Source organism: Ciconia boyciana, chromosome 3 (genome assembly GCF_034638445.1).
Source record: "Ciconia boyciana chromosome 3, ASM3463844v1, whole genome shotgun sequence".
Taxonomy (NCBI): Eukaryota; Metazoa; Chordata; class Aves; order Ciconiiformes; family Ciconiidae; genus Ciconia; species Ciconia boyciana.
In genome coordinates, this window is record NC_132936.1 from 82,147,743 (window position 1) to 82,168,028 (window position 20,286).

Sequence of the window (20,286 nt, forward strand, 5' to 3'; positions counted from 1 at the left end):
CATGGCTTTGCGAGCTGTTGTTCCAGGCTTTTGTCAGAGCTAAGCATACACCGCCGCATTAATTCCTTACTTTGGAGGAGGGGCCATTTTGCAAACAAAAGAGGGCTTTTTAGATTATTTTTATTTTTTTTCTTTAGACTGTGAAAGACTAAGTGGCAGTGTGGGAGAGGAGCCAAGCTGCAGCATGTCTTCAACCCCCTGAGTCAGAGGCAGTCCCTGTGGGAGCTCAACTTTTCCCGGGAGAATAGCTGTAAGAGCACCCACTGATCTTTTTTGGGGGAGCTTATGGTTTTCAGAGGGTTTCATCAGTGTGTGTTTCAGCGTCCTGACTGGGAGACAATCTTAATTCTTTTCTCACTAGGAATATCCTGGGCTGAATTTACTGTTCCTCAGCTTTATCCCTTAAATAGTAAGCTAAAATGTTATTTCATGTTTTTACAAGTAACATTGAAAAGGTGGAAAAATAAATCAAAGTAAAAATAAAATGAACCCAAAACTGCCACAAACTTTTAAGCCTTTGCTTAAAAATAATCCAGTAAAAACAAGAAAGCAGGAAATTCTGATTTGCAAAGACTGATTTTTGCTACTTATTGAAACCCCAGAAACTTCAGTTACAAGCTCTTTCATTTTTTCCTGTAAAAAACCACCACCGGGTATAAATTTAACTTTTCCCTCCTCTTGTTTTCAGAATTATTGGTTTAACAAAGTGCAGTAAGGTAATAAGATTTCCAAATGTTACTGGCACTGCAGCTGTGACGGTGGGCGCTCAGCACAGCCCCTGCTGAGCTGGGAGCAGCGATGCGGAGGCGTTCCGCACGGAGGCAGCTTCAGCTAAGGAGAGAGGGACCGCAGCAATCCCTGCGGTTCTGCAACCGCCTGGATTAGTGCAAACTTTAGACCTGTGAATAGTTACACATGGCCATTGGCGTGGGAAGTCAGCTCCCACTTCTGCATGGAGTGGCTGGAGCTGGTCCTGGAAGAAGTGATGGGTCTGCACCGCAGCCCCGAGGAGAGAGACCCTGCGAGGCTCTAGCAACCTGGGCAGCTTTAACATAATGCTGCCTGGCTCAGTCTGTCTCTCTGCTTTATACCTTTCCATCTTTCTACCAGGATCTGAAAGCAGGAGGGAGTCCAACAATTTTGCTGTCCTCAGTTGTGCACCCCTCAAGTGAAAGTGAATCTAAAAGCCACACCCTTATCTCAGGTCGCAAAAGGCATCTATCCTATTTTATACCATAGATTATTGCTGCTGGCCCAAGAGAGTTGCAGTTTTTCCCCTGTAGCTGGCTGGCTGGGTGGGAGCTGCCTTTCAGTGGCTACAACTCCAGACAATGGAAGAGTCCCATAACCCCCAGAGTGGGGAAGGAGCCAGTCTGTTTCTCACTAATGAACTGCATAAACCATATATGATTAAAACCAGTCCTCATGTGAGGCAGGAGACCACCACAGATGGTCTTCTCAGAGGAACACGGAATAGCAGCCAGAACAGGGGAGTCCTGCTGCTTGCAACTGTTTGCCTACCCAGGGCAAGAAGCTGTGGGCAGAGGAGCGGGAGGAGGGGTGGAGATGGCTTGAGGGAGGCTGGGGAGAAGATGAAGGGGAACCTGAGTTTGCGTAGGGAATAGGGGTATCCCAGCTTCCAAAGGTCTTTCTATAGCTCTGCTTTTAGTTGCACTGAATAGCAGCCATTTCCAGGCTGGAAGAAAACAACTGTCGCGCACGGTGCCCTGGGGACAGTTTGGCTTGGGACCAAAAAGTGCAATGAGAGTTTCAAAATCCCAGTAGTGCCAGCAAGGATTAGCTTCCCAAGGTCTCACTTAGAAGATCCCCAGGAAGTAAATCTTCACTGAACTTTATGTAGCAACCTTGCAATACTGAGGGGAGCAGGACATTTGGTGGTGGAGCCTTTTGGTGCTAAATATTGTGGCATCTCCCAGACAGCAGTCAACTGGCTGCTTCCCTCGCTCATTTTGGGGAACAGCTTGAAGACTTCAGTGGCTGACCCAGCTGGAAAATGTTGGGACAGTGCAAAATCCCTCCCTGATACAAAAGCATTTGTCAGGAAAGCATCCTAAAAAGCGTATCAACTGTGATAAAAAGCTGGCTCCAGCTCTTTGAGGCAGGTATCTTGCCGTGCAGGCATTGCCATCCCTGCTCCTCTGCCTTGCAGCTCTCACCTGAGGGATGCAGATACAGTGTGATCGAACAGGTAACACACTGGGCTGGGCGTCAAGAAACCTGGATGCTTGTCCTTGAGATGTTACCAACCTGCTGCGTGACTGAAAGTGAATCACATCACCTCTTCATGTCTGCTTTCCCTCTTCGGACAGGCTCGCTCTGTCCTGGCTGCTTCAGTCCGGGATTGTCTCTTGCTCTTTACAGGCACAGCACCTGCCACAGGGAAGGACCCCAAATCAATTATAGACCGCCAATGTAACTGTTAAACTGCAAAGTATTTTGTTAAACACTGCAAACTGTTAAACTGTAAAAACTGCAAAAAAAAAACCCTGTAAAAAAAAAAACAACTGTAAAAACTGCAAACTGCAAAAACTGTTAAACACTGCAAAGTATTTTGGGATCCTCAGGGTAGGATGTTCCCTTTGCCCATACGCACAGTGTGCACATGGTCGTGCCTGTGTAGGCTGTGCATGGACCGCTCTCAAAACTCTATTACAAATGGCATCTTCCACTGAGAGAGATAAAAAAACAGGTTAGAAAAATTCAAAGCAATCTCTACACTCAGGGCCTGCAAACAGAAGCCGTAACAAACCAAATGTAATTATAAGCTGGAACAACATGTGCTAGTGTTAATATAAGCTCATTTGGGTATTTAAATCGTTAGAAGAGCACCACAGATAAGGGATCATCAGCACACAGACCTCCCTCAAGGGAACTGTTCCTTGCGCAGCAGAAAGAGATGCAGAGATGGTGATGCTCCCTCCTCCACCATGGAGGGTTTGTGGCACGGCTGGGGTGGTGGCTGCCGGGGCAGCCGGCACAGCCTGGGCACCGCTCCTCCTGCGAGGAGGGAGTGCCGTGCCACACGTGCCCTTTCGGGGGGGGGCCAGCTACCTAAGTCAGCTCTCCGGCCACCTACTCAACATGTACATTTTGGCATCGTCCAGGCTGGCACGCCGTGTCCCTCCGCCCCAGCATGGGGGTGGCACACGTGGTCCTTGGGGTTTGTAGCAGCCACGGTACCAATTTTTCCGTTGCTCCTTGCTGTGAGAACCCGCGGCAGAAGCAGGATAATCTCTCTCTTTCATCATCTGTACTTTGAATGCTACTATTGAAGAGCATTTTTGCAATCCTCTTTACACAAAAAATTGGGCAAGCTGAGTACATCCCCCATGCTCACCAGCTGCTTTCAAGAAAAGTGGATCCAGCCAACAAGGGTCAGGTGTACAGAGAAAACATGGGAAAAATCACATGCGAACCTATTCCTTATCAAAGTTTTATTAAAGCAGTTAAAAAAGAAAATTACTTTGCACAGCCTTTCCCCACCAGAGATAGCAAAAATAAACAAACAAAATCAGGCCCATGGCAGCTTGCCACTGTTCTCACAGAATGGGGGAAAATTGGTTTACTAATGTATGGAAACCTGCCTGACCCATCGCCAGAGCTGTACGTCTTCTTCCCTACTTATTTGCTCCGGAAACAGTCACTGAGTACTTTGTGTGCCACTGAAGTGAGAACAGAGCCCAAAGGTCCGGCAGGAGAGAGAGACACATTTCAGACCCCAGTGCAGTAACTCTGCCACTGGTTAGTACACGTACCCTAGTTAAGAGAGAAAAAAACCTGAAAAGTGGCTAACTAATATTAAGGACCTACCCACAGTTTTTGAAAATGGTTCATATTTTCCAGGGCTGATGTTGATTTTGAAGCAGCAGGTCCTTAAATGTGCTGTGCACAGGAGCACAGCCCAGCAACGCCAGGGCTGAGGGTCAGCTTTGCTGGGTGTGGTGTTTCATCGGCATAGCTCTACTGAAAGAGTATTTCCAATCTGTGCTGCAACATGAGCCAGCATAAGCTGGCCTCAGCTCAAGCTCAGACATCTCTATTTCCATTGCAAGTTGAAGACAAGCCCTTAGAGAGGAGCATGAGAGCTGTTATATAGATCAAGCTAAAATTCATGACAGCCGGCTGTCCGGCAATTTCCAGAGTTAGCGATCACACCTGGGCCATCATGTTCTGCAGCCTCCGATGGCCGTGCCCTCTGTGAGTTCATTTTATCTCTTTTTTTATCAGATAAGACTTTTGGTGTCCGCAGCATCCTACGGCCATGCCTCCTGCAGTTTACATATGCAAAAGGGCCCTTCCTTTCATTTACATTTGCTGCCTGATAATTTTACTGGGAACCCACTGTTTCTGGCGTCGTTACAAAACAGGGACTCTGGACTTTCTGTTCACCTTCACCATTTTATGTTTATACTACTCATACTAGTGGTTTCTCTTCCAAACTGAAGCGTCTTGGTCTCCATAGGCACTTGGCTGCACTACAAAATTTTTCCTGGTTGTCTCACAAACTGTGGTCCTTCCGCTGCCACGACTGCCTGCCACACCTGGGGCAACCACTGCACCAGCTGATGAAGCGATATTCCCTGTCTTCCTTTTGTCGGATCCTCCCACACAGGCATCCTCTTTTTCCTTTCCTTCCTGTCCTTTTCCCAGTGCTGCTTGCCCTCTCCATTGGGTGCCTTGTCCAGGCCCCACGCTGTCTTCCCTTACCAAAGCAGAAGAGAGAGGGAACATTATGAATGTTGATGGGGTGTAGAGGTTTATGATTACCAAGGTCAACCCACAGGTTGTATAAACGAACTCTTCATGGCCTACTTCTCACTCAAGGTGCTTCTAGTCTTAAAAAAAGAAACCCTCAAATTTAGTAATGAATGATATATGACCAGGTACATGCTATTATGTCTCAGTTAGCCACATATTAATTCATAATCTATGTAGGCCAGACATGCCAGCTCAACCTAGGAAGAGCCCATGTGAAGGTCTGTGGTCTAAGGCTGTGAGCAGAGTAATTTATTATCCCTCCTCCGTGACTCCCACCATGACCTCGCAGGAGACAAGAACATCGTCACAGGAGTACATCTGGCCCCTTTGAGTTCAGATCTCAGCGCAAAATTTGGGAAAGCTGGAAAACAAACTGAACAAAACAGAATAAAATATTTACTACAGTCAGCACACAAAGTGCTGAATTTTATACAGCTTTTCCCAGAATGATCTGGATCAATGAAAACACTTTTCGACAGAGTGGAGACGTGATGTTCTTCAGCAAAAGAATATCCGCCTGGCTGATCAATCAAAATTCTAGCTCAGACAAAATAATTTTCCCATTCAAGACTGAATTACTCGCTGCCAACTGTAGGGTTAGTGTTCCTCTGCCAGGGTTAAAATTTCCGAAGCCTATTTGACGGTATTTACACGAAGTAGCGCTAGCAGCACCACTGCCAAGAAATTTTCACGGGGCAGGGGAGCGCTTCCCCGTTAGCACTTCTCAATAGAGATGTCAATAGAGCAAAGGAGATGAGGAGTGGGGCTGCGAGGGAACCCGTAACTGCAGCACCAGTGTTTTTCCACCCCTCTTTGCTCCCTCTCAGCAGTGACCATGAATAACAAGCAGGGAAAACAGAGGCAGGTTTTGAAGGGAAATGAGGGCAGTGGGGGGAGAAGGGAGGGAGGAGGGGAGGACCCCGCTTATGCAAGAAGGGGTATAAAAGGGGGAGCCGAGTCCCCCCCTGAAATTGGGAAGAGTGGGGCGAAAGGAGAGCGCGAACCTCTTCACTGAAGAGCAGGTTTGAGACGTCTGTGTTTCGTTGTACCTTTACTGTGGCTGTGGCAGGGCAAGATTCGTTAGGAAACATGCCTGGGCCCTGGGCTTGCTTTGCACAGGGGATGCCTTTAGGAACAGCCTTGCTTTGGTTGCCTTGCTTTCGGTTCCTAGTTGCCGGAAAGCTTTTCGCCCAAATTTGGCCCGACACAGGTTTTCTGGCACAGCTCTCTTCGGAGAGCCAAATCCTCGGACAACGGAGCCGAAGGGCAGGATAGAGACTCTCTTCTTTCCAAAACTGAAGCTCTATCTTTAAGCACACGCTCGTTCCTAAAGCCATGGCAACCCAACAAAAAAAAGCCCGACAAAAGGGTCCACATATAGTAATTGGAATAATGCTTGTGTACTCCCGCTTAAAAAAGACTCAGAAGTAAAATGAAAGACTAACTGTGATTAAGTCCTACTAGGATAAAATACGTTCCAGGTGTAGCAGGGTATGTTCTTCATAATCTGAAAGCTTCTCCTTTGTAGAAACTGTGTGAAGATAAAAGACAAAGATCTAAGAAGTGCACTAAGTGCGTGATGCATCTTAATGGGGGAATATTAATCGAGTGAGCATGAGGGACCAGCAAACTGGGGGGGGTGCCTGAGCTTTGTAGTCGGGCGTGAACGTAAGCTGAAATCAAAGGTTCTCTCTCATTACTGAGGCCAGCCAAATTCCCAGTGGCCTGAAGCAGGAGGAGCACTGTGGTGAAAGTGGATCGTTGAACATTTTCTGGTGAAATGGTTTTTCTGGAGAAAGCTGGCTATTTTATTTCAATTACTTTATCAATTGAGTTGGAGGGGGGGGGAGACTCCTGCGGTCCCCAAAGATATGGATAATTTTTTCTTGACAGAAAACAATAGAACTGAGTGCACAAACACCAAAAGAGCCCCAAAGGTCGACTTGGCCGAAAACCCGGAGAACTTTCAACTAAAACCTGAACTTCCTTTATGTGACAGAGCCACCAGAGCACCACATGGGAGTAATCGTTTAGCTGCCTCCTGCTCCCCCTCTTCTGCAGGGCAGCATCCCCTGCAGCCAGGAATGCCTACCTTGGGGCTGGTGCCCATAGCGAGAGGAGACCACCAGGAGCTGCAGCATGACTTGGTCAAGGACCGCGGGGGAGCTGGAAGCAGGAGATACCCAAACAACAAGGCCCTCCGGGTGCTAGAGCAGCGTTTCTGAATCATGCATAGAGGCATAATGATTTCAGGAAGAAAAATGCAGTGGCTGCAGGTTATGTGATTTCCCCTTCCAGTGTTTATTGTCCACAGTAAACACGTAAGTCTGGCAGCTGTTGTATATGTTATTAGCATCACTTGTAGCTTATTAGCCAAAGTCAATAATTCTTGTTAATAAGGATACTTTTCAGTGTTTCACAGAGCACAAGGTGCCTTTCACTGAAACAGCCTTGGTTCCTGTGTCCTCATACTGAGAGTATCAGGCTGGGTTTGCTTTTTCCCTGTGTTCAAGCCTCACCTAGGAGGATGCAGCAGACCAGCTATAGCTCACAGTCACACCGTGGGCTGGCTGCTCGTGCACACCGCTGGTGCCTAGTGCCTCACATGGACCCACGCGGGTGGAGGTGCGGGAGACAGGTTTGGGCTGTGCTGTCACACATCCCACCCGCACCTCCACCGGCCTCTAAGGGACCAGCTTTCTCCCCCAGCCTGCCTGCGGGAAGGACTCTCCGGGGGAGAGGGGAAAAAAGGGGGATTGCAGCCCGAAACCTAGGTCGTTCTCTTAGCATTTAGCTGAACAAAATGCATTTTTAATGGGGGAACTACTTCTCCCGCTGCCTGGATCCATGGCTGGGCTGTATGCATTTTATAGCCATCTGGAGATGGTACAAATGCTCAGGGACTGTTCTGTTGCCTGATGCTTCCTCGACTGAGATGCTCCGGCAGCAAGAGGACAAAACACCTTAAATATTTCAAGCTGTTTGTTTAAGCCAGAACCGCTTTCAGACCTCATTAAAGCTAAGGTAATCAGATTGTTTAAATGAAAAGCAGGGCTGCAGAGACAGAAATTTCCCATCCCTTCGGCATTAGTCACCTGGCACACAGCGGTTGGGCCGGCAGGACTTGGCTGTCCCTGTCTCCACCTTCAACTCCACCAGATCTGACTGCCCAGGTGCACTGAAAACATCCCTCTCCCTCTGCTCTCTCCTTGAAGCCAACGTGTAACTGGGCACTGCAGTACGAGCCATGCCTGACCGGCCCTCTAAAATCAGGGCATGGATGTCAAATCAGCCCTACTCCCATTAGAGCCATGGGATTTTAATTACTAACGATAACAGGGGCACCGAGCGAGACCCAGTCTAACCCAACTGCATCGTCCCTGGTCTGATTCACTGTTTATTTGCTTAACGAGGAAGAAGGGGCATGCCAAACTGGAGGACCACTTCAAAAGCAGCAGAAACATCTCCGAATCTCCCCCCCCTTTTGCCAAATAGGACTTGGGAAGCTAAGACTGGGAGGGATGATGTCTCAGTGATGTGGCTCTGGCAAACTAATCCATCTAGCTTTCATCCTCTCCTTTTCAACACACTTTGTTTTGAAGAGGAAAAAGAACAAACTTTTGATCTTCTGGATAGGTCAAGAGGGAAAGAAAGGGTAAAAATTGAGAGTTTAATCATTTTACTCTGCAGTAGCGTACATGTCCCACTCACTGACGGGTACCCAAGCTGCAAGGTAGAGATTAAAGGCAATTTATCTGAGAAGAAGAAAATCTGGTCCGACGGTACAACAAATACAGGTACAAAGAAATCTGCATTTCTTTGAGTCTGGCACAAAACAAGCCGAGTTATTTTCAGCTCCTATAATCGGTTCTTCTGCATAGTAAAACGCCCGTGTCTGTCAGTGAATGTGTAACTGCAGGCTACGCTGATGTGCTGGGCCCGGTTAAAGGTTGTGTATTCATCCCTGGAACTTTCTATGCAGCCGGTGTTAAGCCGTGCTCAGGTTTCATCGGGTCCTGTCTGGCCTGAGCTAACTTTTTTCGGCCCCCCAGCCCGTGATGTAAAGTAGCTTTGCGCAATGCCACTGCAGACATGTAGCAGGGCCCTCCCAGGGAAAGGACGTAAGTCCGCCAGCAATCACGCCAGACTGCTCCAGGGGGAAGAGGTGTCGCGAGGAGCCTGCCCGAGGGGGGACGGCACACACCAGGACAGAGGCGAGTAAGCATGCTTACGGCATTTACTTTGAATGCCAATTTTTCAACTCAAGTTTTTGTGCTTTTCTGAAAGGCTCTGGGCTGACTTCCTTAGGGAAATAAGCCACGCTGGCTTTCCACAGATGGGGCTTAGTACAAGTGCTGGCAGTGAGAGCTGCCCCTCTTGTTTCTGCTCATGAGAAAAGAGTTGACGTGGTGGCTCTGGCAGGTGTAGAGAAGTAGCCACCGGGCACCAGCAGTGCCTAATGGCACAGCCTGACCAGGTGGCACAGGGTCATCCTCACTGCTGCTACAGGAAGAATTAAAAAACGCTTCAAAAGAATTGTATGATGGCGAGAACGGGGTGGGAAGGGCAGTGCCTCTAATTCGTGGCTTTTTGGTTTGTTTTCCTGAGCTGTCCCAATCTGGAAAATGCAGAGAGTAGACTAGAAATGCACAGTGGCTGGGCTAACTGTGACGACGAAATTGGGAAGACACCTCCCAAGGTAATTTTTTAACCAGTCATAAGGAACGAGGAAGCCCTGCAGCGCTGCATGTCACCTGCTGCCAGCGGGGCCAGGGAGGCGAAGACATGTCAGGAGCAGAGGCGACGGCAGCGCCGACTGCTGCTGCCTACACGCTAATTTAGAGGATGGGATGGGAGTTAATGGGGAAGAGCAATCCTTGATGAAGGCACAGGGCTGGAGGTCCTCCCCTGCATGCCTCCGGGGAGCAAATAGTTTCAGGCCTGACCCACAGGCACCCACTAGGAAGATGCTCAGACATCCTGAGGAACCATCACAACAGCAGAAACTCCATTTGGAAACCACGCTGTTAGATAGGAGCCTACGGCCTGGGAATGTAGATGTGTGGCTTAGCAGGCATATGTACTTAGCAAGGTATGCCTAATTACCAAGCATCTGCACATCTCAGTTTTGTATTTGCAAGAGAGTGGTGATACTGCAAACCAGAGTATTATTAGGCATGAAACACTTGGGGATCCCTGAGTGAAATGAATATGGTTATACACCGTAAATCAGGCTGGGAAGGTGACAGGTCTTGAACGGCTGGATTTAAACCCAGACACTTCCATCATGTGTAAATTAAAGTGTTAGGGAAAGACACATTGCACCGCGTCCTCTCAAAAGGCTCAGGCTACCAGAATTACAATACCTGACAGGCTGGCGTGACTCAGAAAATCTTGGAGAAAGAAGGTGGAGAGCGGAGCTTGGTTACTGGCAAGGCTGTTAGCATTTTGCCCATTCAATGAGCTCTGCAGAGCTTGGAAAAGGCAAAAAGAGGGTGAACAGAGCTACAATACACAAGAAATGACTAGTAGAATAAACACAGAGCTCTGAGCAACAGCATTTTGGCCAATGGTAAGTGTTATAGATGCATGATTTCCAATACATTTGGATTTCAAATACACAAATTCAAAGTCATATACTAGAAATCCGGGGAAGGTACAGCAGAGCTATTAGTTATAAAAAATGGGATATAGGAAAAGTGAGAATTATAAAAATGCAAAATTTGTCAGTGTGTTTGCATGCATGTGTGTATGTATGTGTGTGTGTGTATGCGTGCCCATGACTTTCTCATTCCCAACGTGCACCAGATCCTTTGTGCCAAAACACCGGTGACATCCACATCCAGTAGAAGTCTCTACCTCTTGTCAGGAAAAGCAAGAGCAGCAGGTAGTCTTTTACCGCAGGAGAAGACTGCCTGTCCAGTAGAGTAAAACTCAGCTTATCCCTTCTAACTCTGTATTCAGATAAAAAAGGTGCTATGAAAACGGTTTCAGTGTTAGCACATTTGTATAAGGAAGCCTTGAGTCCGTTTGCCCAGAAGCTAGAATGAATGTTTGCACTGGGGTATGAAAACACAAAATGCTCTGCTAGTGCCAAGTATTATGCTGACTAGACATTCAAAGCAGGATTGTTCAGTGGTCGGACCTTAAGAGACCTGGTTTCCAAACCCACTTCCTGCGTAACAGCAGGCAAATCGCTTAGCCCGTCTGTGTGTCAGCAAGATTTAGTGCAGCAGTTTGCAGAGATAGCTCTGACCAGGTCCCAGGAGGAACATACTTGCATTATTATAATGTTCTGCCAGAACCAACACACTCTAGGTTGCAAGCCTAACTAGTCAGCGTGCACAACCCTATTGCTTCCCGTGCTAAATCATTAGGGTACTGCAGTGGGTAATGGAGTCACATCTGTGCTTAGAGTTTCCCCACCTGCCACCATTGAAACTGGTGGCCATCTCACCCTGGGCAGAGCCAGACCAACCAGCACTAAATACTGAAATTCCTGCCTTTGTAACTCCAGCGCAGCACTAGCACCTCGTCCTGTGAGTAAGAGAAACTGTATTTACAGCCCGCTGATCAGGCTTCTTCCCTCCCCACTTTTTCTTTCAGCAGACACAGTGGAAGCAATTTTTTGACATGAACCTGGCAGCAGATCTTCTCCGTTTGTTGGCGTGCCTCACCGCAGTGACTTGTGACCGGGTCTACGTCCACCCTTTCAATTTGTTTTCTTTCAACAAGAGTACCTGTGAGGAGCTGGAAAGCCTGGTCCAGGAGGGAAAGAAAACTTTTGTTCCCGTCTCGATCGAGTCTCAAACCACACCTGCCTATGAAGACGACCTGAACGACAAGGGCAAGCTGGAAGCCCTGAGCCTGAGTGGCCGGGGGAGGCAGAAACTGAGCTACCTGAAGGACTTTGTGTACATCCTGGGCATGCGGTTTTACAGCAAGCTGCGGGAAGCGCAGCAGGGCCAAAACGTGCTCCTGTCCCCAACCAGTCTTTATGGCTCCTTGGTGTCTTTCTACCTGGGTGCCTCAAACCAGACGGCAGCTGATTTGCAGCGTTTGCTGGGATTTGTTCCCCCCTCTGGAGACCCTGACTGCACCTCCAGGGTGGATGGACACAAAGTCCTTTCCAGCCTGAGGACGATCGAAAGCCTCATCAAGAGCAGGGATGAGGAGCTGCTCTTTTCCAAGACACTCTGCCTGTTCTCTGCCCCCGGCGTACCTCTATCCCAACTGTTCGTGCAGGACTTGCTCCCCTCCGCTGATGCTCTCTACGCCCGAGCTGTTGACTTTACAAACCCAAGCGAGGCAGCAAAGCAAATAAACGCCTTCGTGGAGGCCAAAAGTGAGGGCCAAAGCAAGTGCTTACTGACAGACATCGATCCGTCCACCAACCTGCTGTTTGCGGTGGACGTCCGCTTGGCAGGTACAAGGCAGCACTGCTCGTTTCGGAGGCAGGCTGGGTGGAGGATGGGCAGCGGCCCTGCTCCCGGGAAGGAAGCAAGGTCACACCTGGCCAGCAGCAAGAGGGAAAGGCTCAGATGAAAGGCTGGACCGCTGCTCCATGTACAGTGCCCTGCTCCCCACCGCTGTGCTGGGGTCCTGCCTGCACTCTGCCACGGGGCAGCAAGGGCAAGGGGGAGGAGGGGGAGGGAGATGGCCTCCAAGAAATTTTCCTTGTCCAGGAAGCTAAGTATTAGGAAAGGTGTGGGAAGGTGAATAAGAGAGGATTGTGCAGCATTTCTGACTGCAAAGGAACTAAAAGTCATGAGGGACCTCTGGCAAAAACGATCAGGAAGTAGGTTTAAAGCAAGCCAAAGAAAGACCTTTCCCCAGACCCTGTATTTCCACAGGGGAGCTTGGGGTAACAAGCTGGAGGTACAGATTCAAGAAAGGCTAAAAAATACAATGGACATGACTCCCCTAGTGGCTATTAAACACAGAAGTCTGGAGGCAACTTCTGGCTCAGGAAGCAACCAAACAAGCTACCAGTTATGGAAGCAGGGAGCATATACAAAACTAGAAGAATTAAGGCAATCTCTTAATTACCTAGGGTCATTCCACACTGCTGTCCCAGAAATCCCCCTGTACCACAACTGAGCCTCCTCTTCTGAGTGTAGCTGCTTTTCAACATCTTTGTGACTGAATGCAATACCAGAGTTCGCATGCTGTAGGACAGCTTGCCTACCACTGACTGTATTTCAGAAAACTTGCAGTGAGCCATAAGTTTCTAAGTGGGCCTCTACTGCTAAAGCAGAGCTCTGGTGCCCATTAAATGCTCTTCTGCCTTCATCTTCCCACCTGTAAACTGGATATCAGGTTTTCTTTGCCTTTCATGGGTGTTGTCATTAACTGATCCCAACTCCTCAGGGAGCTATGAGCATCACCTTTCTCTTCAGTATAAGGTCTAGCATAGAGATGATACTGCAAAAATAATTCTCGTGTTACAGACTTGGGCATGGTCACAAGAGCAGGGTTTTCCTTTACCAGCACAATGTTTTCCTCTTCTTCTGTATTGGAAACTTGTAATTTTATTAGCTTAGGAACACATGCTTGAGGGTCTGAGTCACTGGGTCAGCTCTACTACCTCCTCTCTCTCAGAAGGGTGCACTTGAGATGGTGTAGTCTCCACATGTGGGATGGAGAAAATTGTCTCAAGAACAAATGAATTAGATAAACAACTCTCTTCTAATAAACACAGCAGATGACTTCAGCATTTGCTTTGCTATTTGGTTGTGGAGGGGCAACCATGACAGCCGATGCTGTCATGTTCCATGTCTGTCCCTATAGCTGCAGAAAGGAAAAAGTACTGGTTTTTTGTCTGAAACACATTATAGATGCTCCTGAGATGCTATCGACAGCCATAGGATTGATAAAATGACAGAAATCTATACAAAACAACAGCTAAATGTTCCAATGGTCTCAACTGTTGTTCACTTGCATACAGCTGTTTTCACATTTGTAGACTTGCTGCCGAGCAGGGACTGCCATTTAGAATCCAATGCAGAACATCAGGTGAAAATTTTACTGATAGATTACTTCTTTTTTTTTCAGTTGCAAGATAATTACAAACTAGTAACTGAAAATAGCACTGTGGGCCTGCACAATCTTAAGCGCCTTTACCGTCTCCCATTTAAACTCTCTTTTGAACAAGCAACCCTCAACAACTTCAGTTTTAACTAGAAATCTGGTAGGATGCTTTTTGCTGTTTAGTTTTTTTTTAAAAGTAAAAAGTAATACAGGCTGGCATAAAGCCTGTATTACAGAACATGGAGATCACCTGAAGCAGAGGTCCAACATTTCTTTCTTGTACTCCCAAGTCAGTACTGCAGGTACTCTTTTACTCTCCCAGGCTACACCTTCCCTCTGTGATTGACAGCCTTTTTCACTTCAGTTATCTTCCCTATATTGTAGACACAGGTGTCTTCCCTGCTCTGATGTGGTTGCCAAAAGGTTGCCCAACCCTACAGCTTCTGTGTCCTGATATAAGAGATCTCACTGTAAAAAAACATTTCTTCCAATGTATCAGCTATCACCTCCTATAGAAGGGATGTTCATCATCTTCCGTTTTCCTCATTTTACATTCCAGGTGTCTGAGGCAAAAAGCAGGGCTTCTTTAGTAAAAATCTCTCTCCCATGTCCTAAAAAATGCTGTAAGAAACAAATATTAAGACTACTAACATCTTTTAGAGTGCTTTCAGGGGAATGCGCACCTAGTTACACATTTGAGGGCACGGATGTCCAGACCCTCACCTAGCAGAAGGCCACAGGGAGCAGTTTCGAACACAGGGGTGCTGATTTATCATGGTTCACAACTGGCACAATATTAATGGGCTCCATCCCAAAGTCAATAGCAGAGCGTTGAAATTTTGCAGTATCTTTTCCGAGACTATTTAAAACCAATTACTATCCCACCTTGATACATTTAGCTATCCGAATGCTCAATTCTTTTTTTCCTTTTATTTAACTCTGTTACAGTCTTGACTGTTGCTATCCAGTGAGAATAAATTCTGCAGGTTATACAGACCCTGTGAAAGTGGCTCCTTTCTGCTTTCTGCTTGCATCCCTTGTTCTTAGAAAATAAGAAAAAAGGTGAACGACTCTACCTCCTTATTCTTTGTTTTGCTTACACCTTTCACATCTCCTACCTGCTGCTTCTTTTTGGTGAAGTTCTAGAAGGTGAAAGCACCTAAATGCTCTTTTTATGCAAGGTCATTGAAGAGGCAAGTGTTCCTATGCAAAACCACTTACCACATATTAAGTATGTTAAGGTCCAGCATTTATCTGGATTTGTTGGAGAATAGACTAGTTAACAGTACAGCTAGACCAGCTCCTATTTTATACCAATATTAATTACTTTAATGCAAGGAGGTCCTTTCTTTACCACAACATATATATCCGTTTTCCTAATTCCCTAATTCCACCAAACAGCAATTTCGAGATTTCTGATCTTTGCCCTTCTCGCTGATGGCAGTAGTTTCTTTAATGCCAACAGGATTATCTGCCTAACTGGGCAGCAGCACTGATCTATGGCAGTGAGCAGATAACACGTTGAAATGCAAAGCTGCACAGAAGCAGCGGGAGGTGAGGGCAAGGCTTCCCAAACTTGTGAACTGGGTAAGAAATTTATATTAAGGTTTAGCAGGTGTTCAGGTATGTCCTTCTTAACCTCCTTGGCTCAATCAACACTTCAGTGTTATGCTTACTACCTTCCCCATTGCTTTGCTTCAGAAGAGCGCCAAGGGTGGGACCTCAGCCAGAGCTTGCACTGCCTTCCCTCTCCCGAGCCCACCCGGCTGCCTGAGAGCACTCCTGCAGCAAGGGCTGTCCCTGATGGATGTGCTCCCAAATGTGCCATCACCGCCACTCGAGGGATGGAGAGGAAATCCAAGCAGCCCCCCCCAGGCCTACGAGCCAACTGGGAGCCACGTGGCAGCCTGCGAGGAAGCAGGCAACCAAGCAAGCAGAAGTACTGTGCCCAGGACAAAGCCAGTAGAACTACAGCAGCTTTGGCCACAGTCCTGATGGTCGCAGTCCCTGCGCTGTGAGCCTGCACCAGCCTCTGCCTGATGCTAGCAGAAGGCATATTAAAGGCAGGATACATATGTTTACAGTAGCTAACCATAATTTTATACACACAGCCCTTGTCTAATGCACAGTCTGTTGTTTTTAAACAAACATATATACCTGCTAAGGGGCAGAGGGGAGGAGTGAAGAACGAGAAGAATCAATTTCTTCTCTCTCAATCTGTTTTTCAGTGAACATTAAGGAAGCCTCCCAGCTCAAAGAACCTCAGGAGTTCTGGGTGGATCCAAACACGAAGGTCTTGGTCCCTATGTCGTCAGTCACGGGGTCATTCAAGTACAAAACTGATGCCAGTGGGACTTTTTCCATGGTGGAAGTCCCCATCAGCAAGACCGCGCTGCTGGTGCTGCTGCAGCCCATCAATGGCAGCGACCTGGAGCACGTGGAGTCCAAGCTGCCGTTGCAGTCCTCGGCCTGGCTTCAGCAGCTGTCCCCAAGGTAGGGCTCGGGCACACGCACCCTCTCGTAGGCACGCAGGAGACAGGGTGCACGGCGCAGGCCTGCCTGCTTGCTGACCGGGGGCAGACCCTGGCAGGGAGGGTTTAACACGGAGCACAGAGAGAAACACCTGCAAACCCAGGGGGCCTTACCCCGAGGGAGCTCGACTTCAGTGGGATCGGCTTTTTATCTGGGGGTATTTCAAGGAAATGAGCAAGTGCTATTCCATAGCTGACAACACAGAACCCATGAAGTGGGATGATCTGGCGTTTAATAGCATAGCCGGGGCAGATTTAGGGTGACTTCCCACTTGGAAACAGTAACACGATGCTCATCAGCCCTTGGTAGCTGTCTGTCCCCACATACTGAGCACTTCTTGCGGCTGTTTGCATGTGCCCGTTCCCCAGGACTGCCCAAACACCATGCTTTCATAGTGGAGAGCATGCACTCACTTGTCTCTCTCTCTCTTTTTTCTGCAGAGAAATTAAATTAACGCTGCCAGAGTTAACAATAGAAGGCAGCTCCGATCTACAGGAGCTTCTTGCAGATATGGAACTGCCTGCACTGCTGGGGAAGGGGGCAGATCTCAGTAAAATAAGCGACGCCAATCTAGCAGTTGGAAAGGTACAGCACACATCACTGGCATTTAAAAAATATGCCTCCTGCTCAGTTTCAGCCTCTTTAACTGTATAAATTTACCTAGAACAAACCAGTCAGAGCCACGTGGGGCACACGCTAGTAGGGGACTTTCCAGGTGACTGAATGATGGTGAATACTTTTTAGATTAACCCATCAGCAGGAACAGGTTTGCTTTAAACTATGCCAATTTCGTCACTGCAGCAAACATAACGTGCAACAGAGAGATGAAGTTTAAGGTCTGAGCGCACTAGGTACTCTGAGTACAAATTAGACTGCATTCGTTACCACCTCCAGCTCACGCACCTCCAGGCACCACAGCTGGAGCGAGTGGTAGAGGTTGCAGCTGCGGAGCTGTTGAGGATAATCCCCTATTGCTTTGGGACTACTCCCAGAAGTCGCAAACGCAGAGCACGTGCATGCAACACACAACCTTACCTGAAGACAGGCTCCAGCGTTCAAGTCCCAAGGGGAAGAAGAGCGAGCTTGAAGGAGAGGGCTGTCTCATAAAAAGAAGGCAAATTATGTTCCAGAAGTATAATTTGAGTGCCTTTACTTTTATTTAATTTTATTCTTAGGTGGTGTCCTACCTTGGAAGTTCTGTCAGGGGCTTCAAGGGTACCAGGATTTCATACAGCCCAAGTGTACAAGCAGTTGTAGAGCATTTTCCCATGTTATGGAACAAGTACTCCAAGGTCTTTTTTAAGCATCCATGGAGTCTATCCTGTGCTGCTTACAACTGATCTAAGTTACCGATTACTTCATGAGCTAGAAAGCACTTAAACCCTCATTCGTCTCTTCCCTATCATGCTCTGATGACTCTGGATTTACCCATATGTTTTGCCTTACAGGTAATAAATAAAGCCTTTTTCAAACTGACCAGTGATGGAACAGATCAGCCAGAAGACCCCACAGCTCAGAAGGAAGATTTGGTGTTCCTGGAAGTAACATTGAACAAGCCATTCCTTTTAGCTGTTTTTGAAGAGAAGTCAAGGGCAATGCTTTTCCTTGGCAGAATAACAAACCCACTGCACGGGGTTTAAATGCAGGCACGGGGCATGGGGAGGGAGGGGAATGATGCACATTTCCCATCACCTTTTTCTTATTCATCAGCTATTTTTATGATCTTATTGAGTGCTCTACTTAGCTTTGAGATGAAGCAGGTAGTGTTTGAAATATAGCTTTCCGAAAGCTAAACCATTGCAACATTTCATCCTTGTTCATCTATTTCACGTGAGGTAATTCAAACTCTTCCTCCAGCTTCTCTTCTTTCCTTATTCCCATTTTTGTCTCCCTGCTGCCCCCAGCTCCCTTTTTCAATGCAGTGGGGACAAAGTAGTAGCCAGCAGGGCATTGGCTTAAAAAAAAAGTTTTATAAGCCCAAGCAGCATTTACTAAAGAAAGGTAAAGAAAAGGACCGCTTCGTTCCTTAAGAGGTCACTTTTTAATTTTTAGTTTGGTCAGTTTTGCAAGAGAGACCCTCTTTTACACTACAGTGAAAGTTTTACAGTTATCCACAGAAATTTCTAGCTTCATCAACAACATTTTCCTTTAAAATGCTGCCAACAGCATGGGCAGGCTTCGCTTGTCCCGCTGAGACAAGATTTTTTGCCTTGGAAGCAAAAACACATTTAGAGGAAGTTTCTTCTTTCTGCAGCCCAGATGGATAAGTTCATTTCCTAACTCTATGGAAAAACTAAAACCAGAGTTTGGTAGCATTAATGAACTGTGATGGATAAATTCTCATAGCCTGACAGAATTATCTCTTGATTTTTTTTAAGGGTGGGGGGAAGGCCTACTATTCCAATACAATTCCATTCCTTGGATTACTTTCTAACCTGAGAGGCATTTATTACAGCCTTCTAGTGAAAAAGAACATTACTGGTTAGAGCCCAGATCTATAAACTTTAACATATCCAAACCATATGTTCTTAAAAAATAGTATTAATGGCAATAATCTATACTAGTATAAATGGTGGATGTGCTGCTATACATGAATAAAAAGGTTTCAGTGGTCCAATCCAACTCTTAACAAAGTCATAAAGGTTTGAAACATTAAACTGGAACAACAGGTTATTAGACGACTCTTGAATTCAGAAGTGAAATCTTGGTATTAAGGAAAGCCTCTCAGTGGAACAAGGATTTCCACCTCTTGTCTCTAGATTTGTCTTTAGCACTGATGGCGTTTAGAAAATAACTGCAAACCTCTTTGGTATATGATGCCAGATGCATCCTACAGAGCACGGTAGCTCACTGTCACCCACAGCGGCCCAAATGTCTATCTAATCCAAACCCACTAATGCCGGTGGCTTGCTATCGGTGATGTAGATCCATGACAGATCCTCCTAGCTTAATGGAAAAGACTAATTACACAACTCACTCTCGAGAATACTAGGATTTCAAGTGCTATGATATAGCATCCACGTATTTATCCCATTATACTGTATGTATTCCAGATGCTCTAACATCTAAATACTGTACTTGTATTATATACAGAAGCAATTAACTATAAATATGCAGAGACTGAAAGATGCAAATAAAACCACTTCCAAGTTGCTTTGCCACAGTTCAGTCTGGTTTATGTCCATAACCATATCCATTGTTCTGGCTTCTGAAATTTGCTCTGAGTCAGATTTATGTTTTTTAAGACAGTAAGTTGCAAATTGTCATGCAGTACAGCCAATGATATAGCTGTAAGCATGAAAGAGGCAGCTTGCAAGTGTTCATACTAATTTAAAAGTTATCCCATTTACTCATTAAAGTTGGAAGGTAGCATCAGCCACAAATAAAATTTAAGACCACAAAATGCTCCATTTCTATGATGAAGATGGAGGATAATGAAAGGGAGCCCCTGGCCACGCTGCCAGTAAGTTCTGGGACAAAATGCCATTATTCACAGGTGGGGGCTGCATGCTGGTGGAGGACTCCATACCCTGTTCAGTGGTTACAGGCAGAAAAACAAACAAAACCCACTATCCACAAAACCAAACACTTTTCAGAAAATAAACTTTGTGGTGGAAAGCACCTCTCCACTGACACCCTGGAGAAGAAAAGGAAGGAAGAAAGGGCGGAGACAGGGAACTAAAAGTATACTGGCCAGAGCAAGGCCTAGGAAGAGAGAGGTGCTGGAGCAAGTGCTACAGTACTAAAAAGATAAGCTATCTGTTCATGTACCCATTCTCCTAGATAGTCAAATGGTAAAAAACCTCTCAAATGACAAACAAACAAAAAAAAACCCACCCAAAAAACCCCCAACTAAATCTCTCTACTTCCCCAACAATATATCCTCTCCTCAGACTTGTTTCTGACATCAATTTTACATCTAAAATTTTTATGGCATTTTATACT

General features: G+C 46.6%; 1 protein-coding gene across 2 annotated transcripts; it reads left to right on the forward strand.

The window, feature by feature from the left end:
* Window positions 1-8,885: 8,885 nt before the first annotated feature.
* AGT (angiotensinogen) lies at window positions 8,886-19,431 on the forward strand. 2 transcript variants are annotated; one of them, XM_072857982.1, is made up of 5 exons: window positions 8,886-8,993; window positions 11,386-12,205; window positions 16,038-16,302; window positions 16,782-16,926; window positions 17,790-19,431. In XM_072857982.1, exons 2-5 carry the CDS (start codon window positions 11,413-11,415, stop codon window positions 17,979-17,981), a joined length of 1,395 nt encoding a protein of 464 aa, XP_072714083.1. In that variant the 5' UTR covers window positions 8,886-8,993; window positions 11,386-11,412; the 3' UTR covers window positions 17,982-19,431. The 2 variants fall into 2 exon arrangements, with proteins under 2 accessions (XP_072714083.1, XP_072714084.1); XM_072857983.1 differs by having other exon boundaries at window positions 8,935-8,997.
* The last annotated feature ends 855 nt before the right edge of the window (window positions 19,432-20,286 follow it).